The sequence below is a fragment of the Pseudorasbora parva genome, chromosome 10 (genome assembly GCF_024679245.1).
Source record: "Pseudorasbora parva isolate DD20220531a chromosome 10, ASM2467924v1, whole genome shotgun sequence".
NCBI classification, from domain to species: Eukaryota; Metazoa; Chordata; class Actinopteri; order Cypriniformes; family Gobionidae; genus Pseudorasbora; species Pseudorasbora parva.
The window spans coordinates 45,231,820-45,253,724 of record NC_090181.1 but is presented as its reverse complement, the minus strand read 5'-3'; the positions used below and the strand labels follow the sequence as shown (position 1 = coordinate 45,253,724).

The window sequence follows — 21,905 nt, the reverse complement described above, 5'->3', positions numbered from 1 at the left end:
CAGTCATTCCCTGATGATCCACAACATTCGTGTGTGCGTGTGTGTGTTCCTGTCATTCCCTGATGATCCACAACTGTGTGTGTGTGTGTGTGTGTTGTTCCCTGATGATCCACAACTGTGTGTGTGTGTGTGTTGTTCCCTGATGATCCACAACTGTGTGTGTGTGTGTGTGTGTTGTTCCCTGACCCTGATGATCCACAACTGTGTGTGTGTGTGTGTGTGTGTGTGTTGTTCCCTGATGATCCACAACTGTGTCTGTGTGTGTGTGTGTGTTGTTCCCTGATGATCCACAACTGTGTGTGTGTGTTGTTTCCTGATGATCCACAACTGTGTGTGTGTGTGTGTGTGTGTGTGTGTGTGTGTGTGTGTGTGTGTGTGTGTTGTTCCCTGATGATCCACAACTGTGTGTGCGTGTTGTTCCCTGATGATCCACAACTGTGTGTGTGTGTGTGTGTGTGTGTTGTTCCCTGATGATCCACAACTGTGTGTGTGTGTGTGTGTTGTTCCCTGATGATCCACAACTGTGTCTGTGTGTGTGTGTTGTTCCCTGATGATCCACAACTGTGTGTGTGTGTGTGTTGTTCCCTGATGATCCACAACTGTGTGTGTGTGTGTGTGTGTGTGTGTTGTTCCCTGATGATCCACAACTGTGTGTGTGTGTGTTGTTCCCTGATGATCCACAACTGTGTGTGTGTGTTGTTCCCTGATGATCCACAACTGTGTGTGTGTGTTGTTCCCTGATGATCCACAACTGTGTGTGTGTGTGTGTGTTGTTCCCTGATGATCCACAACTGTGTGTGTGTGTGTGTTGTTCCCTGATGATCCACAACTGTGTGTGTGTGTGTGCGTGTTGTTCCCTGATGATCCACAACTGTGTGTGTGTGTTGTTCCCTGATGATCCACAACTGTGTGTGTGTGTGTGTTGTTCCCTGATGATCCACAACTGTGTGTGTGTGTGTGTGTGTTGTTCCCTGATGATCCACAACTGTGTGTGTGTGTCATCCCTGATGATCCACAACTCTGTGTGTGTGTCATCCCTGATGATCCACAACTGTGTGTGAGTGTGTGTTGTTCCCTGATGATCCACAACTGTGTGTGTGTGTGTGTGTGTTGTTCCCTGATGATCCACAACTGTGTGTGTGTGTGTGTCATCCCTGATGATCCACAACTGTGTGTGTGTGTGTGTGTGTGTCAGTAATTCCCTGATGATCCACAACTGTGTGTGTGTGTGTGTGTCATACCCTGATGATCCACAACTGTGTGTTCCTGTCATTCCCTGATGATCCACAACTGTGTGTGTGTGTGTGTGTCATACCCTGATGATCCACAACTGTGTGTTCCTGTCATTCCCTGATGATCCACAACTGTGTGTGTGTGTCATCCCTGATGATCCACAACTGTGTGTGTGTGTGTGTGTCAGTAATTCCCTTATGATCCACAACTGTGTGTGTCATACCCTGATGATCCACAACTGTGTGTGTGTGTGTCAGTCATTCCCTGATGATCCACAACTGTGTGTGTGTGTGTGTGTGTCAGTCATTCCCTGATGATCCACGACTGTGTGTGTCATACCCTGATGAGCCACAACTGTGTGTGTGTGTGTCATTCCCTGATGATCCACAACTGTGTGTGTGTGTGTGTGTGTGTCAGTCATTCCCTGATGATCCACAACTGTGTGTGTCATACCCTGATGAGCCACAACTGTGTGTGTGTGTGTCATTCCCTGATGATCCACAACTGTGTGTGTGTGTGTGTGTCAGTCATTCCCTGATGATCCACGACTGTGTGTGTCTGTCATTCCCTGATGATCCACGACTGTGTGTGTGTGTGTGTGTGTCAGTCATTCCCTGATGATCCACAACTGTGTGTGTCATACCCTGATGAGCCACAACTGTGTGTGTGTGTGTCATTCCCTGATGATCCACAACTGTGTGTGTGTGTGTGTCAGTCATTCCCTGATGATCCACGACTGTGTGTGTCTGTCATTCCCTGATGATCCACGACTGTGTGTATGCCATTCCCTGATGAGCCACAACTGTGTGTGTGTGTGTCATTCCCTGGTGATCCACAACTGTGTGTGTGTCATTCCCTGGTGATCCACAACTGTGTGTGTCTGTCATTCCCTGATGATCCACAACATTCGTGTGTGCGTGTGTGTTGTTCCCTGATGATCCACAACTGTGTGTGTGTGTGTGTGTGTGTGTGTATCATTCCCTGATGATCCGCAACTGTGTGTGTGTCATCCCTGATGATCCACAACTGTGTGTGTGTGTGTGTGTGTGTGTGTCAGTAATTCCCTGATGATCCACAACTGTGTGTGTGTGTGTGTGTGTGTCATTAATTCCCTGATGATCCACAACTGTGTGTGTGTGTCATTCCCTGGTGATCCACAACTGTGTGTGTTCATCTCTGCAACCGCTCTCAGTGATGATCATTTGAACACAGCTCAGTTCTCAACGCGTCCGCGACTCCACGTCCCTGTGTCTTCATCAGTTGTGCTTCTGTCCCTGTAATGGAAGGGCGTTTTATCATCATATATGTTTCTAGTAATGTTTAACCCTCAGGTGATCAGGAATGAGTGTGAATATTCCTGTAGTTCCTGTCAATCTCCCCTTCCGTCTGAAAGGCCAGAGGAACAACAGCTCTGTGAGAGGAGGTTTGACGGATGACTGAACGGATAGACACACACACACACACACACGTTGGTCTATGTGGTTTACAGGGACTCTCCATAGGCGTAATGGTTTTTATACTGTACAAAGTGTATTTTCTATCCCCTTACACTGCCCCTACCCCTAAACCTACCCATCACAGGAAACATTCTGCATTTTTACTGCTGAGGTGTTCTGGAGGCCCAGGATGCTTCGATAGCGGCCTTAAGCTCATCCAGAGTGTTGGGTCTCGCGTCTCTCAACTTTCTCTTCACAATATCCCACAGATTCTCTATGGGGTTCAGGTCAGGAGAGTTGGCAGGCCAATTGAGCACAGTAATACCATGGTCAGTAAACCATTTACCAGTGGTTTTTGGCACTGTGAGCAGGTGCCAGGTCGTGCTGAAAAACCAAATCTTCATCTCCATAAAGCTTTTCAGCAGATGGAAGCATGAAGTGCTCCAAAATCTCCTGATAGCGAGCTGCATTGACCCTGCCCTTGATAAAACACAGTGGACCAACACCAGCAGCTGACATGGCACCCCAGACCATCACTGACTGTGGGGACTTGACACTGGACTTCAGGCATTTTGGCATTTCCTTCTCCCCAGTCTTCCTCCAGACTCTGGCACCTTGATTTCCGAATGACATGCAAAATTTGCTTTCATCTGAAAAAAGTACTTTGGACCACTGAGCAACAGTCCAGTGCTGCTTCTCTGTAGCCCAAAAGTGTCTTGACCTGGGGAATGCGGCACCTGTAGCCCATTTCCTGCTCACGCCTGTGCACGGCGGCTCTGGATGTTTCTACTCCAGACTCAGTCCACTGCTTCCGCAGGTCCCCCAAGGTCTGGAATCGGTCCTTCTCCACAATCTTCCTCAGGGTCCGCTCACCTCTTCTCGTTGTGCAGCGTTTTTTGCCACACTTTTTCCTTCCCACAGACTTCCCACTGAGGTGCCTTGATACAGCACTCTGGGAACAGCCTATTCGTTCAGAAATGTCTTTCTGTGTCTTCCCCTCTCTCTTGAGGGTGTCAATGATGGCCTTCTGGACAGCAGTCAGGTCGGCAGTCTTACCCATGATTGCGGTTTTGAGTAATGAACCAGGCTGGGAGTTTTTAAAAGCCTCAGGAATCTTTTGCAGGTGTTTAGAGTTTATTAGTTGATTCAGATGATTAGGTTAATAGCTCATTTAGAGAACCTTTTCATGATAGCCTACAGGTCCTTCTCAAAAAATTAGCATATGTTTTTGCTTTATAATGGATTATATATATATACAGTCCCCTCCAAAAGTATTGGAACAGTGAGGACTAATCCTTTATTTTTTCTGTAGACTGAAAACATTTGGGTTTGACATCAAACAATTTATATGAGACAAAAGATCAATCTTTTAGCTTTTATTTCCAGGCATTTACATCTGGATCTGATACACAACTTAGAAGATATAACCTTTTGTTTGAACCCACCCATTTCTCATGTGACCAAAAGTATTGGAACATGTGACTGACAGGTGTGTTTTGTTGCCCTGGTGTGTCCTATTACATTGATTATTCAAACAATAAATAGCACTAAATGTCTGCACTCAGTTTCAGATTTGGGTTTTGCCTGTGCAGACTGCATTCATAGTTAGATGTGTAACCAACATGAAAACCAGAGAGCTGTCTATGGGTGAAAAACAAGCAATTGTGAAGCTGAGAGAAGATGGAAAATCAATCAGAGCCATTGCACAAACATTAACCATAGCAAGTACAACCATTTGGAATGTCCTGAAGAAGAAAGAAACCACTGGTGTACTAAGTAACAGACCTCGAATTGGTTACCAAAAAAAACATCAGCTGTTGACGACAGAAACATTGTGAGAGCTGTAAAGAAAGACCCTAAAACAACTGTTAGTGACATCAGCAACAACCTCAAGAGGGCAGGAGTGAAGGTATCACAGTCTACTGTCCGCAGAAGACTTCATGAACAAAAGTACAGAGGCTACACCAGAAGATGCAAAAAGAATAAGAAGGCCAGGCTGGAATTTGCCAAAAACTACAGAGACAAGCCTCAAACATTCTGTTTTATGGACTGATGAGACAAAGATTAACCTCTACCAAAGTGATGGAAAGGCTAAAGTTTGGAGAAAAAAAGGATCTGCTCATGACCCCAAACATACATGCTCATCTGTGAAACACGGTGGAGGTAATGTCATGGCTTGGGCTTGCATGGCTTCTTCTGGGACGGGCTCATTGATCTTCATTGATGATGTAACACATGATGGCGGCAGCAGCAAAATGAACTCTGAAGTGTACAGAAAAATTTTGTCTGCCAATTTACAGAAAAATGCAACCAAACTGATTGGGAGATCCTTCATCATGCAGCAAGATAATGACCCAAAACACAGTGCCAAAGCAACAAAGGAGTTCATCAGGGGCAAAAAGTGGAAGGTTTTAGACTGGCCAAGTCAATCTCCAGACTTAAACCCTATAGAGCATGCATTTTACCTGCTAAAAAGAGACTGAAGGGAGTAACCCCCCAAAACAAACAACAACTGAAAGAGGCTGCAGTGGAAGCCTGGAAAAGCATTACAAAAGAAGATTGCAAAAGTTTGGTGAAGTCAATGGGTCATAGGCTTGATGCAGTTATTGCAAGCAAAGGATTTTCAACTAAATATTAAGTCTTATTCACTTTAATCTATTTTAAGTTAATCTGTTCCAATACTTTTGGTCACATGAGAAATGGGTGGGTTCAAACAAAAGGTTATATCTTCTAAGATGTGTATCAGATCCAGATGTAAATGCCTGGAAATAAAAGCTAAAAGATTGATCTTTTGTCTCATATAAATTGTTTGATGTCAAACCCAAATGTTTTCAGTCTACAGAAAAAATAAAGGATTAGTCCTCACTGTTCCAATACTTTTGGAGGGGACTGTATATATATTAATTATACATTCCCTGGCAGCTTAAATCTCTGCCTGTGTTAGCTTTGCCGCTCCGCTGGTTCTGAGTTAAGCAGCGACGCAGACACATACTGTAGAGCAGGGTTATTCAAATCTTGCCCTGGAGGGCCAATGCGCTGCAGAGTTTAGCTCTAACCCTTATCAAACTCACCTGAACATGATAATCAATTGCTGCGTCCCAATTCGCCTACTTATACTACGTCCTAAAAGTATGTACTCTTTTTGTGAAGAAAAAGTATATACTTTTGAGTGTGTCGCAGAAGAGTATGCAGCTTCGGGACTACTTCGCCATCTTTAACGGACTCTGTCGCTTAGTTACGTGGATCCCATCACCGTTTATCTGCCCTGTCAATCATCGTCAGATTCGTCACAGTTCAAATCCTCTACATTCAGTTTAATCTCCTGCCGTATCGGAGAGAAATGTAGCCGCTCGTTGATCTGTCATGTGTGTGTCTTTAACGCAGAGACTCTCCTCATGTGTTTGCAGTTTAAATATAATGATGGGTTTAAAAGTTAATGGCCAAACGTGTCATTATACAAGTTCACAATGCTGCTGCAGGTGAAATATAATGTGGACAACACTGAATAAATATATTTTTGTCAGGTTAAATACTGATAATTGGTCACTCAAACCCCTTTATCTAAACGTCTCTACTTAACCGTCGAACTCGCACATGCGCCATGTTTGTAGTTTTTTAACACTTGTTATCCCCCTTTTGTAGTTTTAATCGAATCCTCGTGTAGGTTATCGAACTCACAATGGGTTGTGGGTAATATCAGCCGTTAGTGTGCGTCGATCCATACTTCGAATTCGGACCGGAAATAGTAAACCATCCGGGTATATTTGGAATACTCTTTTCAGCATGCTACGATTTGGGACATACTAATTCTATTTTTTAATACTATTTAGTATGGATAGTATGCAAATTGAGAAGCAGGGAATGTCTTCAGGATCATTAGAAAATTCCAGGTGGGTGTGTTTGTTCAGGGTTGGAGCTCACCTCTGAGCGCATTGGCCCTCCAGGGTAAGATCTGAATAACCCTGTCGTAGAACAAACAAACATGTGACAGAACCACACAGGAGTCGAGCAACATGAGCTTTACATTTAATGAACGCTCTTCACACACTACAGAAGATTCCAGAACACACCCTTATGAATTACAACACAAGTTAATGCACTAAAGGTAATCATCTTTCAAATAATAAAATATGATAAATGTGCTGTACTGTAGTCGAGCGGAGTTCAGGAGCGGAGCTGAAGACCAACAGCGCTGCCCTCAGCATGTGTGTGTGGTGTGTGTGTGTGTGTGTCGGCGGGAGGAGAGGGCCTGAAGCTGGAGCGGTCCAGAAGAGCGCCGTCGGCTGGAGAATAGTGACGCTTGGCCCATTCCCAGCGCTCCCGCCTCACACACAGCAGCTCTTCGGCTTCCTGCGGCAGCGCAGACTCTTCCTGCTCGGAGAACAGCACACACACACCATTACAGCTCACCATTATCACTACAGCTTCACACACACACACACACACGCTTACAGCTCACCATTATCACTAGAGCTTCACACACACACACACACACACACACACACACACACACACACGCTTACAGCTCACCATTATCACTACAGCTTCACACACACACACACACACACACACACACACACACCATCACTACAGCTTCACACACGTTTTGTTTTTGTGACATATGGGGACATTCCATAGGCCTAATGAATTTTATAATTTACAAGCCATAATTTATATCCCCTTACACAGCCCCTGCCCCTAAAACCTACCCATCACACACACACACACGAAACATTCTGCATTTTTACTTTCTAAAAAAAACTCCTCCTGTGTGATTTATAAGCCTTTTGAAAAGTGGGGACATGGGTAATGTCCTCATATTTCACCCTCTCCTGTAATACCTGTGTCACACCCATGGCATTATACACATTTGTGTCCTCATATGCCACAAAAACATGCCCACACACACACGTTTATTTCACTATTTTAGGTTTTTTATAGGGGATCATTTTCTATCCCCTAACCCAACCCCTATCCCTAAACCTACCCATCCCAGAAACATGTGCAAAACAATAGATTTTAATAAAAACTTGTTTTAGCCGTTTTATAAGCCTTTTAAACTAGTGGGGACCAGTCAAATGTCCTCACTAGTGAGTTGTTCTCATATTTTACTAAAGAAATGAGGACATTTGTGCCCTTACAAGTACTGCCAAACAAAGAATACACACACACACACACACACACACACTTCATCAGGCGTTCACACAAACACAGGATCACACTACATGGTTGCTTTGCCATTTCTTGTTTTGTAAAGAAATGTTACAACTCTCTACAGCTTATAAATTCACTGCCGTTAGTCACATGGTCCACCTTTACATGCACACACTTATTCCCAAGTATAGATAGTGATGAAACTGAAAGACTAAGGCTTGTGTAGGTGTCAGATACAGCCATTTTAGATCCAGAAGATATTTCAGTGTCCTGTGGGCTGATGAATGGCTCAGAACAGAGGACTGCACTTGTCAGAGGCTCTTCTTTTAGCTTCAGGTCAATTAACGGTTATATTTTTGACCCTGGAGCTCAAAACCAGTCCTGCGTCTCACGGGTATATATCTGTGGCAATAGCCAACAATATATTTTATGGGTCAAAATGATCAATTTTCCTTTTATGCCAAAAAACATTAGGATATTAAGATCATGTTCCATGAAGATATTTAGTAAATTTCCTACCGTAAATATATCATAAATGTATTATTAGTGGTAACATGCATTACTAAGGACTTCATTTGGACAACTTTAAAGGAGATTTTCTCAATATTTAGACTTTTTTTGCACCCTCCGATTTTCAAATAGTGCAGCCAAATATTGTCCTAACAAACCATTCATCAATGGAAAGATTATTTATTCAGCAATAATAAAAAAAAGACCATTATGACTGGTTTTGTGGTCCAGGGTCACATATAGATTATTATATGCGTTTGTATGTGATACAGGAAGCAACATAATACACACATGACCACAGGGAGGTGACGATGGTCCGTAAATCGAGTTACCACTCGCACTTCTGCTAGTTTCACTGAGATTTATTATCCTCATTAATATTACAGACGTCCTGTGGTAAAACTAATCCCCTCCGAATAGGGCTTTAGATGTTTCTTACAGAGGACTAAAACACACAAGGCTTCACAGAAACCGTGTAAAGTCCGGGGGAAAAAAATGGCGTTTTGGGGGTAAAATGTGTGTTATTCTGGCAATGTTGCTGCTAAAATTCACATTCCTGGGTCTATATATCACATAATAGTCGCTTCAACCCACGGACATAGAAAACAACCCGCGGGAAAAAATGTGGACTTGGCAACACAGTGCAGTTGAGCTCTGTTGACATTTGACAACTAACGTTATGCGTCACTCCGCTGCTCTGATTGGTTGTCGGTCTGTTCAATTGAAGTCTTTCGTGGTTCGGTTGAAACACGCCCCATAATCACAGCCCAATGGAGCAGTATCAGACTCATATTCACTAGAATTGAGTATGACCACGTCAGGCTAGGGTTTTATGGAGAACAGTGTAAATACAATGGCTTTCTATGACACTGTTAATATTGATCAATCGTCGCTGCATCAAGACTATGACTGGAATGAGCCAAAATGATCCCTGAATAATGGAGCGTGAGTAACACAGCGTGTGCATTATTTCTGACCGTCTTTAGTAAGTGTGTTTGTTCTGACCTGGAGGAAGCTGAGGGACTGGCTGTGGCTACTCATGTATGCGTCCACGAGCACCGTGTAGTCGGACATGAGCGCGTCCAGCAGGATCAGGCGAAGAGGCAGGAGGTGTCGGACGGAGGCGGCCATTAGAGCCATCAGAGCCGGAGGACACGGACGCAGATACCAGACCTCAGGACACTCCTGTGGGACAAGAGGCGTCAGTTTCCCTTCACACACACACACACACACACACACCCTAAGCCTACCCATCGCAGGAAACATTTTGCAACTTTACTTTCTCAAAAAAACTCTTCCTGTATGATTTATTAGCATTTTGATAAGTGGGGACATGGGGTAATGTCCTTATATTTCACCCTCTCCTGTCATACCCATGTCATTATACACATTTGTGTCCTGATATTTCACAAAAACATGCCCACACACACGTTGTGTTTCCATGGTTTAAGGGGACTTTCCATAGGCATAATGGTTTTTATACTGTATGAACTGTATATTTTATCCCCCTACACTGCCCCTAAACCTACCCATCACAGGAAACATTCTGCACTTTTACATTTTCAAAGAACATCACTTAGTATGATTTAGAAGATGTTTTCCTCATGGGGACCAAAAGATTTCACCACAAGGACAAAGATTTCGGATATTGCCATCTTTGTGGACATTTTGTCCCCATAACGTAGGGATTACCAGGCCACACACACACACACACACACACACACACAACACAACACTGAGAACACAAGTACAAATCATCAGCACAACGACGAGTCTAACGTGAGAAAACAAGCCATACAGAAGCATAAGATATTGAACGAATCGCGTGATTGATTCAGAGACTCGTTCATAAAGACAGGCGACACTCACTTCGTTCCTGAATGAATCATTAAAAGAGAGACTTGTCGACACCTACAGGTGTGTTGAGTTTTATATTTCAGGTATAATTTCACTTAAAAACACAAAACCTTTCAGATATTTTGTCAAGTGCGTTTTTGTGCTGGTTTAGACCTGTTGTTCACAGCAGTGACAGAAATTACTCTTAGTAATTTCAGAAGAATTACACATTAAATTGATTTCCAGGGGCCTTTTACTTTACGCTGCTATTTTGAATTTTTAGGGTGCAGTCAAATTTTTCATCTGCAGAACAAAATTAAAAGCATGAAAAATTAAACTGGCAACATTAACAAAATCATTGTGTAATCAACGTGCAATCCAGAACTTTTTGTTTACAAACTGATTAAGATAAGTGATGTTTGAGAGGGAGTGCGTTGCACACACGCACACGCACACACGCACACACACACACACTTCGGTTGGTTTTCCTTCTTTGCACCGATTCAATCCCAGTATAAGTATAACTGTAGGACAACTACTATAGACAATATTTCCTGTGCTTTCATGTGTGTGGGTGTGTGTGTGTTGAAAACAGACATCCGGCATCTTATCTGTAAATACCTTCAAAGTTTTTCTTTTCAAGGATCTTCAAAAAACAGTTTATCAGGTGATTATGTGCAGTGTGTTCATTGACACACACCAGACACTCTCTCAGACAGCGGCTGAATGTTTAAACACACACACTTACAAAAGTGCCCATCTTGTGGCGTATCAGACGTCAGTACAGTTGGTATGGCTGAAGAGAGTGTATATAACTCTGTGAAAACCACAGGCAGTGTGTGACGCTGGTCGGCGTGTGTGTGTGTGTGTGACGCTGGTCGCCGTGTGTGACGCTGGTTGACGTGTGTGTGTGTGAGATGCTGGTCAGCGTGTGTGTGATGCTGGTCGGCATGTGTGTGTGTGTGTGTGTGTGTGTGTGTGTGACGCTGGTCGGCATGTGTGTGTGTGACGCTGGTCGGCGTGTGTGTGTGTGTGTGACGCTGGTCGGCGTGTGTGTGTGTGAGAGTGTGGCGCTGGTCGGCGTGTGTGTGTGTGTGTGTGTGTGAGACGCTGGTCGGTGTGTGTGTGTGTGTGTGTGTGTGAGACGCTGGTCAGTGTGTGTGTGTGTGTGACGCTGGTCGGCGTGTATGTTATGCTGGTCGGTGTGTGTGAAAAACTTCCTTCATGTGTGATCAGAATTATCATAAATATTAGATGAATAAGTGAATTCGGCCTCTCAAGTCCAAATTTGAATGTGACGAGCTCGTAATCAGAAGTGGGACATTTCCGATTAGCACGCGAAGGCAGCGTTGGATCCAAGCATTCGGTCTTAAAGTGACAGCAGCATAAAATACCAGTGTGTCAATGCTAATCACACACAAGAAAAGTGTGTATACATGTTAAAATAACCTACTGTACCTGAAAAACATACTTGATTTAATTTGTATCTATTGTTTATGTCCTATTGTTTTTAATGTTCTTCTTTTTTATATAAAACAAGAAATAAAGTTAATATTTTCATATTTCCATAAATTGCATTGTGGGGTTGGTGGGGCCATGATAAATCTTCTTATAGTCTATATATTGCCAATATCTTCACATCTCCAAGCTCTAGCCACAGCAGACTGGTGGGCGTGGCCTTGGACGGCAGCACACCCAGTGCATTATGGGGGTTGAAGTTTTCCTACCTATTTGGGCAAAAGGGAAGACAACAGCTCCCTCTAGATTTCAAACATGAAGGCGGTCAGTTCTGTGTTTCAGACCTTGGTGTGGCGATCTTTGGCCTGGAGAGGTGAGAGGTCACAGGTCGGCAGTTTGAGGTGGAGGCGGAGCAGCTCTTGGAGACTGCTGACCCGGTCCGGGAGGAAACCGCCCGTCTCCCTGTAGAAGAGCATGAGATCAGCGACCTGATGGAGCACACAAACAACAGCAAACACATTCAGATACAGGGTCGACAGATATATCCATTCACCCATATTTAAAGGGTTAAATTTATGTCATTAATGACTCACCCTAATGCCTCAAAAAAAAGATTTTAACAGTTATGAATCAGCGAATTGATTCATGATTCGGATACCCTGTCAAACTGCTGAAATCACGTGACATTGGCGATCCGAATCATCAATCAATTCACTGATTCATAACTGTTAAAATCTTTTTCTGAGGATTGAAAACAAACCCAGAAGAGAAGACAATGCTGAATAAAGTCGTAGTTTTTGTTATTTTTGGACCCAAATGTATTTTGGATGCTTCAAGAGACTCTAATTAACCCACTGATGTCTCATATGGACTACTGTGATGATGTTTTTATTCCCTTTCTGGACATGGACAGTATAGTGTGCATACACTTGCATACGCTCTCGGACTAAATATAAAATATCTTAAACTGTGTGTGAAGATGAACGGAGGTCTTACGGGTGTGGAACGACATTAATGGCATTTTATTTTTGGGTGAACTAACCCTTTAAGCATTTCCCATAATCAGGTATCAGTTTTGTAATATCAGATGCACAGATAAACACGGCCGTCTTGTGGGTGTTTTTTGAGAATCGCATGTAGGACCAACGAGTCAACAACAGTGTTTAAAAGGTACAATAAATGACTAACTAATATATACCCGACAATGGGCCTGTACCATGAAGCCGGTTTAGCTGGATAGCCAGATATGTTTAAGCTTAGTTTGTGCCAATCCAAAAATCCTTTATTTTTTTTATATATATTGATGAAGAGGTGCTTTTTGTTTGGCAGGGAGTGAAATTGCACAAAACAAAAAGTGAAACTAAAAACAAAACTACACTAATAAAACAAAATGGTACAAATAAAGTGCAGCACATGACTGTGGTAACTTTAGCACCTGAAATGATACAATGACAAACTTATATATCCCCTTATAAACACGATTGAGCTGAAGAATGAAAGCTGTATGATATATTTTGATATTTATATGTGCAATATCACACTCATAGCCATGTGAAACGGCTCTATATCTATATCAGATGGGCTCCAGCATTTATTTTACATGAAAATTAAATTAAAACCTAATTTTACATACACCGATCAGATATAACACTATGACTTCACACTGATTACCTCTTCATCACGGCTCCTGTTAGTGGGTGGGATATATTAGGCAGCAAGTGAACAAAGTTGATGTGTTAGAAGCAGGAGAAATGGGCAAGCGTAAGGATTTGACCGAGTTTGACAAGGGCCAAATTGTGATGGTTAGTCGACTGGGTCAGAGCATCTCCAAAACTGCAGCTCTTGTGGGCTGTTCCCGGTCTGCAGTGGTCAGTGTCTATAAAAGTGCTCCAAGGAAGGACCAGTGGAGAACCGGCCACAGGGTCATGGGCGGCCAAGGCTCATTGATGCACGTGGGGAGCGAAGGCTGGCCCGTGGGGTCCGATCAAACAGACGAGCTACTGGAGCTCAAAATGCTCCAGAAGTTAATGCTGGTTCTGATAGAAAGCTGTCAGAATACACAGAGCAGCTCAGTTTGTTGCGCATGACCAGTCTGGGTGACCTCTGACCCCTGACCCCGCCGAAAGCACCAACAGTGGCACGTGAGCATCAGAACTGGACCACGGAGCAATGGAAGAAGGTGGCCTGGTCTGAGGAATCACGTTCTTTTACATCACGGGGATGGCCGGGTGTGTGTGTGTGTGTGGCTTACCTGAGGAACACATGGCCCCAGGATGCACTATGGGAAGAAGGCGAGCCGGCGGAGGCAGTGTGATGCTTTGGGCAATGTTCTGCTGGGAAACCTTGGGTCCTCCATCCATGTGGATGTTACTTTGACACGCTCCACCTACCTAAGCATTGCTGAGACCATGTTCAGCCTTTGATGGAAACGGTATTCTGGTGGCTGTGGCTCTTCCAGCAGGATAATGCTCCTGACACAAAGCACAAATGCTTCAGGAATGGTTTGAGGAGCACAACAATGAGTTTGAGGCGTTGCCTTTAAATTCCCCAGATCTCAATCCAATCGAGCATCTGTGGGATGAGCTGAACAAACAAGTCCGATCCATGGAGGCCCATCTCGCAACTCACAGGACTAAAAGGATCTGCTGCTAACATCTTGGTGCCAGATACCACAGCACACATTCAAGGGTCTAGTGGAGTCCATGCCTCGACGGGTCAGCAAACGAGGAACAACACAATATTAGTCATAATGTTATGCCTGATCGATTCATATTGTCTTTCAATAATTCAAAACACCTTTTCATCTGTTTTCAAGGGTTTTCAAGGACTTATTTCAAGAACTTTAAGCACCTTGTTATTGTCCGGTTGATCACTGAAGCTGCTTTGAAATATGTATTAAATTTCAGTGATGCTCGACACCTTCAGGCGTGTCCGTGACCCTTGACCCGTACCTGCGTGTCAAAAACGTTGGTGAGGTTGACCTTAAACTCGGTTCTCAGGCACCTGGCGATGCAGCGGCAGTCGTGAACCACCTGAAGATCAGAAGAGTCAGTAAGCGCGTCCTCACACACATTAGTTGACATCAAGACAGTCACCTGACCTTCAGGATGTGGGGGTTCTCCATAATCATGGACAGTCCGTTTTTAATGGCTTGTCCACCGAGCAGGAGGATATCGAACAGGTACACAACTTTCTTTGTGGCAACCTGCATCAGAAGCGTTAAAGGGTTAGTTCACCAAAAAATGTAAATACTGTCATTAATTCCTCTCCCTAATGTGGTTGGACAGCCGTCAGACCTCCGTTCATCTTCACACACAGATGAAGATATTAGTGTTGAAATCCGATGGCTCAGAAAGGCCTTCATTGACACCAATGTCATTTCCTCTCTCAAGACCCATAAAGGCACTAAAGACGTCGTTACAAAGCCCATCTCACTACAGCGGCTCTACAATCATTTATGAAGACACAAGAATAGTTTTTGTAAGCAAAATAATTTAAATAATGACTGTATAGACCCTTTTACTGTTTGTACACACAGCAACACAAACCGAGAGTTATTTTAAAAGTTGACTTTATCAAATGGTATTCGGCTACCAGATCCGTGTACTATAGTGGAGTGGATAGAAGACGTTGGCAGATGGCCAGATATAACTTAGTGGTCGGATATATACGTATTTAGTTGAGAGACCGAGCGTGTACGCCCGAGACAAGCATAATAAATCACTGGATGCTTATGAATACGTTGTCTGTATTCTTCACACAGACATACATTTATCCTTTTCCTTACATTTTATGTTGTTATTGATTCGTATGTGTCAACACACTTCTGTTTAAAGTTTAATTTTGTAATGTTATAGTACTTTAATAGCAACTATGTTGCTTGCATACATTTCTCAGATGGTTATTTTGCAATTAAACTATTAATAAAATCATTACAAATTAAATTGATAAGTACTGTGATTATTGATATGATAATCTGGGGGTGGGGGGTACATTATACACACCAGTGGCAGCCAATGTTGGGAAGTTTATTATAAAGCATTAAGTTTCAAGTTCAGTAAATGTTTTACAAATGTAATTTTTTTATGCAAGCATTTTTATGTCCTCGTTCCAATCAATGCATTTAATCGCCTGCAGCCACAGGTACCGCCGGTTCTTCTGAAACGGCCGTGATCCTGTCTGAGTCCTATAAAACTTAAGCCCATTGGTGGAAAAGCGATTAGTGCAACCGAAAACGCAACAGCCAGACATTTTGATGCTGGGAAACCTTTTTGATAAACTTTTGGAGTTGCTAACACATTAGAACCACTAGGGAACAACACCACTTCCGTTGCCAAAATGCGCGTGCAACTCTTTGATCACGTGGGCTGTAAAAGGGTCTATAGTGATGGGCCGATTTCAAAACACTGCTTTGTAAAGCTTTAAACCGTTAGGAATCAGTGAATCGAATCAGTGGTTTGGATCGCCAAAATCAAATCATAATTCGATACACTGATTCATTAAGCTCTGAGGCTTCAGGAAGTGGTGTTTTGAAACAGGCCTGGCTATATAAGCTGTTATTTAGGGTTTTTTCTCGTGGCTTGATAAAATGATTGTAGAGCCGCTGTAGTGAGATGGGCTTTGTAACGACGTCTTTAGTGCCTTTATGGGTCTTGAGAGAGGAAATGACATTGGTGTCAATGAAGGCCTTTCTGAGCCATCGGATTTCAACACTAATATCTTCATCCGTGTCTGAAGATGAACGGAGGTCTGACGGCTGTCCAACCACATTAGGGAGAGGAATTAATGACAGAATTTACATTTTTGGGTGAACTAACCCTTTAACAACACACAGACTCCAGCACGTCTCTACACACACTGAGCACGAATACCTGCAGCCAGCAGAGCCGCTCCCCGGCCGTCTGTCCAAACACTGCAGCGCCGACTCCGATCACCTTCTGCTCCTTAATGTGCATGACCTGAAACATTCATCAAATCACACAAGTGTGGAACAGACAGGATTGTTTTCTTTTATATAGTACAGGCCAAAAGTTTGGACACATTACTATTTGTAATGTTTTTGAAAGAAGTTTCTTCTGCTCATCAAGCCTGCATTTATTTGATCAAAAATACAGAACATTTTTTTTTATATTGTGATATATTATTACAATTTAAAATATTTGGTATTCAATTTATTATACTTTAAAGGGGGGGTGAAACACTCAGTTTCAGTCAATCTCATGTCAATCTTGAGTACCTATAGAGTAGAATTGCATCCTTCATATCTCCGAAAAGTCTTTAGTTTTATTATAATTATAAAAGAAATATCGAGTACAGAGTCTTTCCGGAAAAAAACGAGTGGCTGGAGGCGTATCGAGTGGGCGGAGCTAAAGGATGACAAGCGCAAAGCGGGACGTCCTCAAGCGTGGAGAAGAAAATGCTACCCTAAATCAGATTCAACTAATACAGATATGATCCAGAATCAGATCCGGAGGCAGAAATAAATTGAACAGGAGAAACAGCAGCAGCAGGACGTCCGTCTCTGTGGTATAGACTGTATTTAGTGCCCTGTCAACATTTGTGTGTCTTTACTCGCAGTTTATGAGGACATGATTCGGTTTATGGACTATTGTATGCGACTAAACCTTAGCAATAGCAAGCAAAACGGTTTTGCACGTCAGACTAGTGTAACATTATACAGAGAACAACAATGGAGTAACCGTTAGCGCATTTGAATGACGAAGCACGCTTTGTGAGAACGCTAGGTTTATGTTTGGGTGGTTTTACAATAATGTTAAACAAACTGACACCTATATTGGTCAGCTAGACAAATGTATTTAAACACACACCATAGATCGCATGCTCCACTGATGAATTAACTAACGTTATACACAATCGTGTCGTTTACTGATGTTTACTCACGTGACGATAGCCAACAGCACAGACATTTGAAGAAGTTTTACTCACCGGCTGCTTCCAAAGCAGGACCGAACCTTTATCGCTGGGACCGCTCCGTCAAAAACACACTTCTTTGGTATGATTTGGTGAAGTCCTGACAGCAGTGAATGGTGGAGATCGACTTTGAGACGCGACTGAAGCGATGTTGTGAAGCTTCGCGTCATTTCTGCGTTCAAATGCAGCGCTGCCTTCCCAGAATGCTGTGCTGAAGCATTGAAGTCGCTCGACGTCACCCATAGGAATAAAGTGGAGCGCGACGCGGACTATAACGACAGAAGTGTTCACGGACGAGTGGATCTGCAGCTGAGCGAGTGTTTACGGGCGTGCATTTCCTCTCTCGCTCTAGTCACGCGCGCGCGCACCCTACCGGGAGAAGAGCCCGTACGGCCCATACAAGGACCTTCCGCTCTATTAACGTCAAGCCGACCCATACTCGAAAAAAACTCTCTGAAACTTGTGAGAAACCGGAAGGAGTATTTTTGACAGAGAAATACTCCATCAAACGTCCAACATTAGTTTTTGAAACTTTGTCTATGTTTAGGATGGGAATCCAAGTCTTTAACAGTGTAAAAAGCTCAGTATACATGAGACAGCATTTCACCCCCCCTTTAAATTGTCATTTATTTCTGTGATTAAAGCTGAATTTTCAGGATGGTTCCTCCAGTCTTCAGTGATCATGATCCTTCAGAAATCATTCTCAGATGAGGATTTATTATGAGTGGTGAACACAGTTCTGCTGCCTAATATATCTGATGAATAAAAGGTTCAAAAGAACTGGATTTATTCAAAATAAAAACATAATTTCAAATTATATAACTCTCCTTTACTATCAATTATCAATTTAACACATCCATGCCGAATAAAATTATTGATTTATTTCAACAAAAAATAAAAAAAGACTGACCAGTAGTGTATATTGTTGTTACAAAAGATTTCTATTTTAAAACATTTGCTTCTTTTTTTTCTTTTTTTTTTTTACTTTTTATTCATCAAAGTATTATGAAAAAGTATCACAGGTTAGGAAAAATATTAAGCAGCAGAACTTTGAAAATGAATCATCATATATGTGTGTGAGTGTGTATTCATGAGCAAAATTACCCATTTACTATTTATTATATTACCACTACCATCACTCCTTATCAGACAGACAGGATCTGAGATCACCGGAGGCCGAAACTCACCGCAGGGCCGAACTTCTCATGAAGCTCATCGATCACCACATAGCTCACGTCGTGCTCATCGCCGTCTGTGAAGAGATGTGTGTAAGATCAGGAAACACAACACACACCTTAAGTTGCCGTTTGGAACGGAGCCGTTTTCTGTCAATGTGTTGATTCATTAGCAGCTGTAGGTAGATAACTAGATCAATAAAATGCAGGAAGCGGTCAAACTACTGGTGCTACAAACTAGTGTGCGTACTAGGGATGCAACAATACAGTTAGTCCAGTTCTGTTTGTTTTTTTTACTATTCTATTCTTAGGCAATAGGAACAGAAAGAAGAAGAACATGTTTTTATTGTAACACTCTTCCTTTATTTTACTTAAAAGAGTTGAAAAACCTTACTTCCACTTAACTCTACTTTAATATAATACACACAGTGACAGCTCAGAGATGTACAGCAGCATTTAAGTATGAAATTGAATGAGTAAATGTAGGGTACAATTAAAACTACATAGTCTTCAATATGCAGTAAACTGTACATTGATTGACAGCTAATGTATATACTTTGGTCAAGAGTAGTGAGTGATTTTTCTCTTTGTTTTTAGTATTTATTAATTTTAGAGGTGAACTGTCCCTTTAAGGACAAGTGTTCACAACCTGCTCGCATCTCATATACAGACACACGCAATTTTACTTTCACTTTAGACATAACCGACTGTGTTTATATATGTTAACCTTAGCACTAGTCGCACGGGATTAGTATTATCTAGGGACCTCTGTGATTTAGAAATGACTCCCCCACATCTGAGTTTTGCGTGGCGCATTCGCACGGGATAAGCAAAGCCTGTGATTTTACTCAAAGTTACTGACTTCTCCCAGATATGATGTCAAGACTTTGTTAAAAAGCTGTATGAAATCATAAACAGGCATCGATATCGTTTTGGTTATTTTACAGTAGCCTCATAAATAAACATAATTTCGTTCAGTTAGTGAACAGACGCCATGACCTGAGCTCAGACCAGCGGCAGGAGTCAGATTTCATTCATCACGAGTGAGAAGCCGACGATATACGGCGGAAGATTCGGTTTCAAAACTAAATGTAAAAGCGCCCATTTTAACAAGCCTGTGATTGTACTGTTCTGTTCTGTTTTTCATTAAGAACAGTATTGGTGTTAATATTAAACACACCATTCAATCAGATTACTCCCAAATTGGTACTCATTCTAAAGTAAATTATAATCCGTGTGGGCGCGGCTGCACGGGAATTCATAACGGTGCGCATTATGAATGCAGACTTTATTCTTCGTGAAAGATAAAGATAGAAATGCTCACAGGAAGAAAAAAAGCTTGCAAAAATTATATACGATCCGCCTCATCCTGGCCAAATCACAGAGATGTCGACCTCGGTGTTCGGCGAAATATGGTAGGTAATTTGCAGGAAAATTTTTACTTTACAAAATACAGACGTGGCGATTCGCACGGGATTAAGATCAAAGACATCCTCAGCCATTATTACAAATCACCAGAGGTCCAGATAATACTAGTCCCGTGTGAATAGGGCTCTTGTGTGTATTTGACAGCATTTGCGCAGTAAGATTACTTACTTAAATCTAGTGGTGAGGTTGTGAAGTGCAACTGCACACCCCAAAACAGTGGTTTTCAAACCTGTCCTGGGGGACCCCCAGCCCTGCACATTTTATATCATAGAGAAAACATAGAGAAGCTACTGCACTGTAGCACTTCACAACCTCACCACTAGATGTCGCCAAAACGTACACACTGCACCTTTAACTGAGCAAAGTATTACAAAAGAATGATACAAAAAACTTGCTTCTTAACGTTACACTTTTTGATATTATTTCCACTATTCTATATAATTGGTCTACAGTCTATACACAGTATTAGGTTCAACTACATCAGAAGTAACTAATTAAGTTACAGAAAAATACGAGTAATCCCTTACTTTACGTTTGAAGGGAAAAGTAATAAATTACAGTAGGTACACCAGCACTGTCTGTGATTGACCATGAACATGAAGACATTCACCTGAGATGAACTTCCTCCCGAAAGAGCTGAACTCTGACCTGTGCTCTTCATTAGCTCTGAAATCACATTAAAATAATGAGCTAGACTGATTTAATGAAACAATAAAACACAATAAACACAATAAACGAGTATAAAGTCACTCACAGGACTTCAGTCGCACCACTGATGAAATCCACTGTCAGAAAAGCAAGATAAAATAGTTATTGGCTTAACTGGGTCAACAAAAACAATGTTTAGTTTTTGGAAGTTCATTGTGAGATTGTGGCCTTTACCTTTCACAATCTCATGTCCGAACAGCAGTTTGACACCTGGAAACTTCCGTCCGCTGTTCACCTCACACACTACAGAAAAATAAACACACACACACACACACACACACACACACACACACACACACACACACACACACAATAGTGACTATATAAACTGTGCTGTTATTAAACTAAGATACTACAGAGGAACACACACACACACACTATAGTGGGCTAGTAACTTGATTTGGCCTTAGCATCTTCCAGGAGCAGGACGTCTTACACACACACACACACACACACCAACACACACACACACACACACACACACACACACACACACACTTACCGTCCTCTAAGATCACGGTCTTCTTCGGGTGGACCCGCTGGATAACTCCAATGATCTCAGTGTCGAAAAGGGTTATTTTAACGCGTTTCTTTCTCAATTCATCCAGAAACCTGCACTCATCTGAAGATGAAGCCATGTTAATCAGACTGTGAATCAGATGTAGGCTAAGTGCTAAATTACTGCGACTGTCAGGATTGACGAAGGTAATTGATTTGTCAACATTTGTTTTAAATATTTGATGAAACTCGGGGACAGTGGGCGGGGCTATATTAATATTCATGAGCTCAAAGAAACTACGGAGCCCCTAAAGGGGCCTTTGCGAGCCATTCCACCGAATGGGTAACATGTAAGTCCCCAGGACGTTGTATGTAAAAATTTGCATGGAAATTAACTCTAAAATACATTATTAAGCAAAGTGTCCTGAACATTAATCTAACAGCAGATGTAAAATATAACAATTAAAACATAAATCATATTTTATGTTGATTTAAAAGTTTGAATATTATTTGATATAACATCCACCTGATTTCTGAG

At 42.3% G+C, this 21,905-nt stretch overlaps 1 protein-coding gene across 1 annotated transcript; it reads right to left on the bottom strand.

The window, feature by feature from the left end:
- Nucleotides 1–6,673: 6,673 nt before the first annotated feature.
- Nucleotides 6,674–21,620, bottom strand: exd1 (exonuclease 3'-5' domain containing 1). The gene is made up of 11 exons (XM_067456264.1): nucleotides 21,372–21,620; nucleotides 21,044–21,112; nucleotides 20,916–20,946; nucleotides 20,772–20,827; nucleotides 18,746–18,810; nucleotides 16,499–16,585; nucleotides 14,728–14,832; nucleotides 14,579–14,659; nucleotides 11,972–12,115; nucleotides 9,339–9,518; nucleotides 6,674–7,040 (listed from the first exon to the last, which is right to left on the bottom strand). The coding sequence occupies exons 1-11, from the start codon at nucleotides 21,505–21,507 to the stop codon at nucleotides 6,834–6,836; spliced, it is 1,161 nt and encodes a 386-aa protein (XP_067312365.1). The 5' UTR covers nucleotides 21,508–21,620; the 3' UTR covers nucleotides 6,674–6,833.
- Between the last annotated feature and the right edge of the window lie 285 nt (nucleotides 21,621–21,905).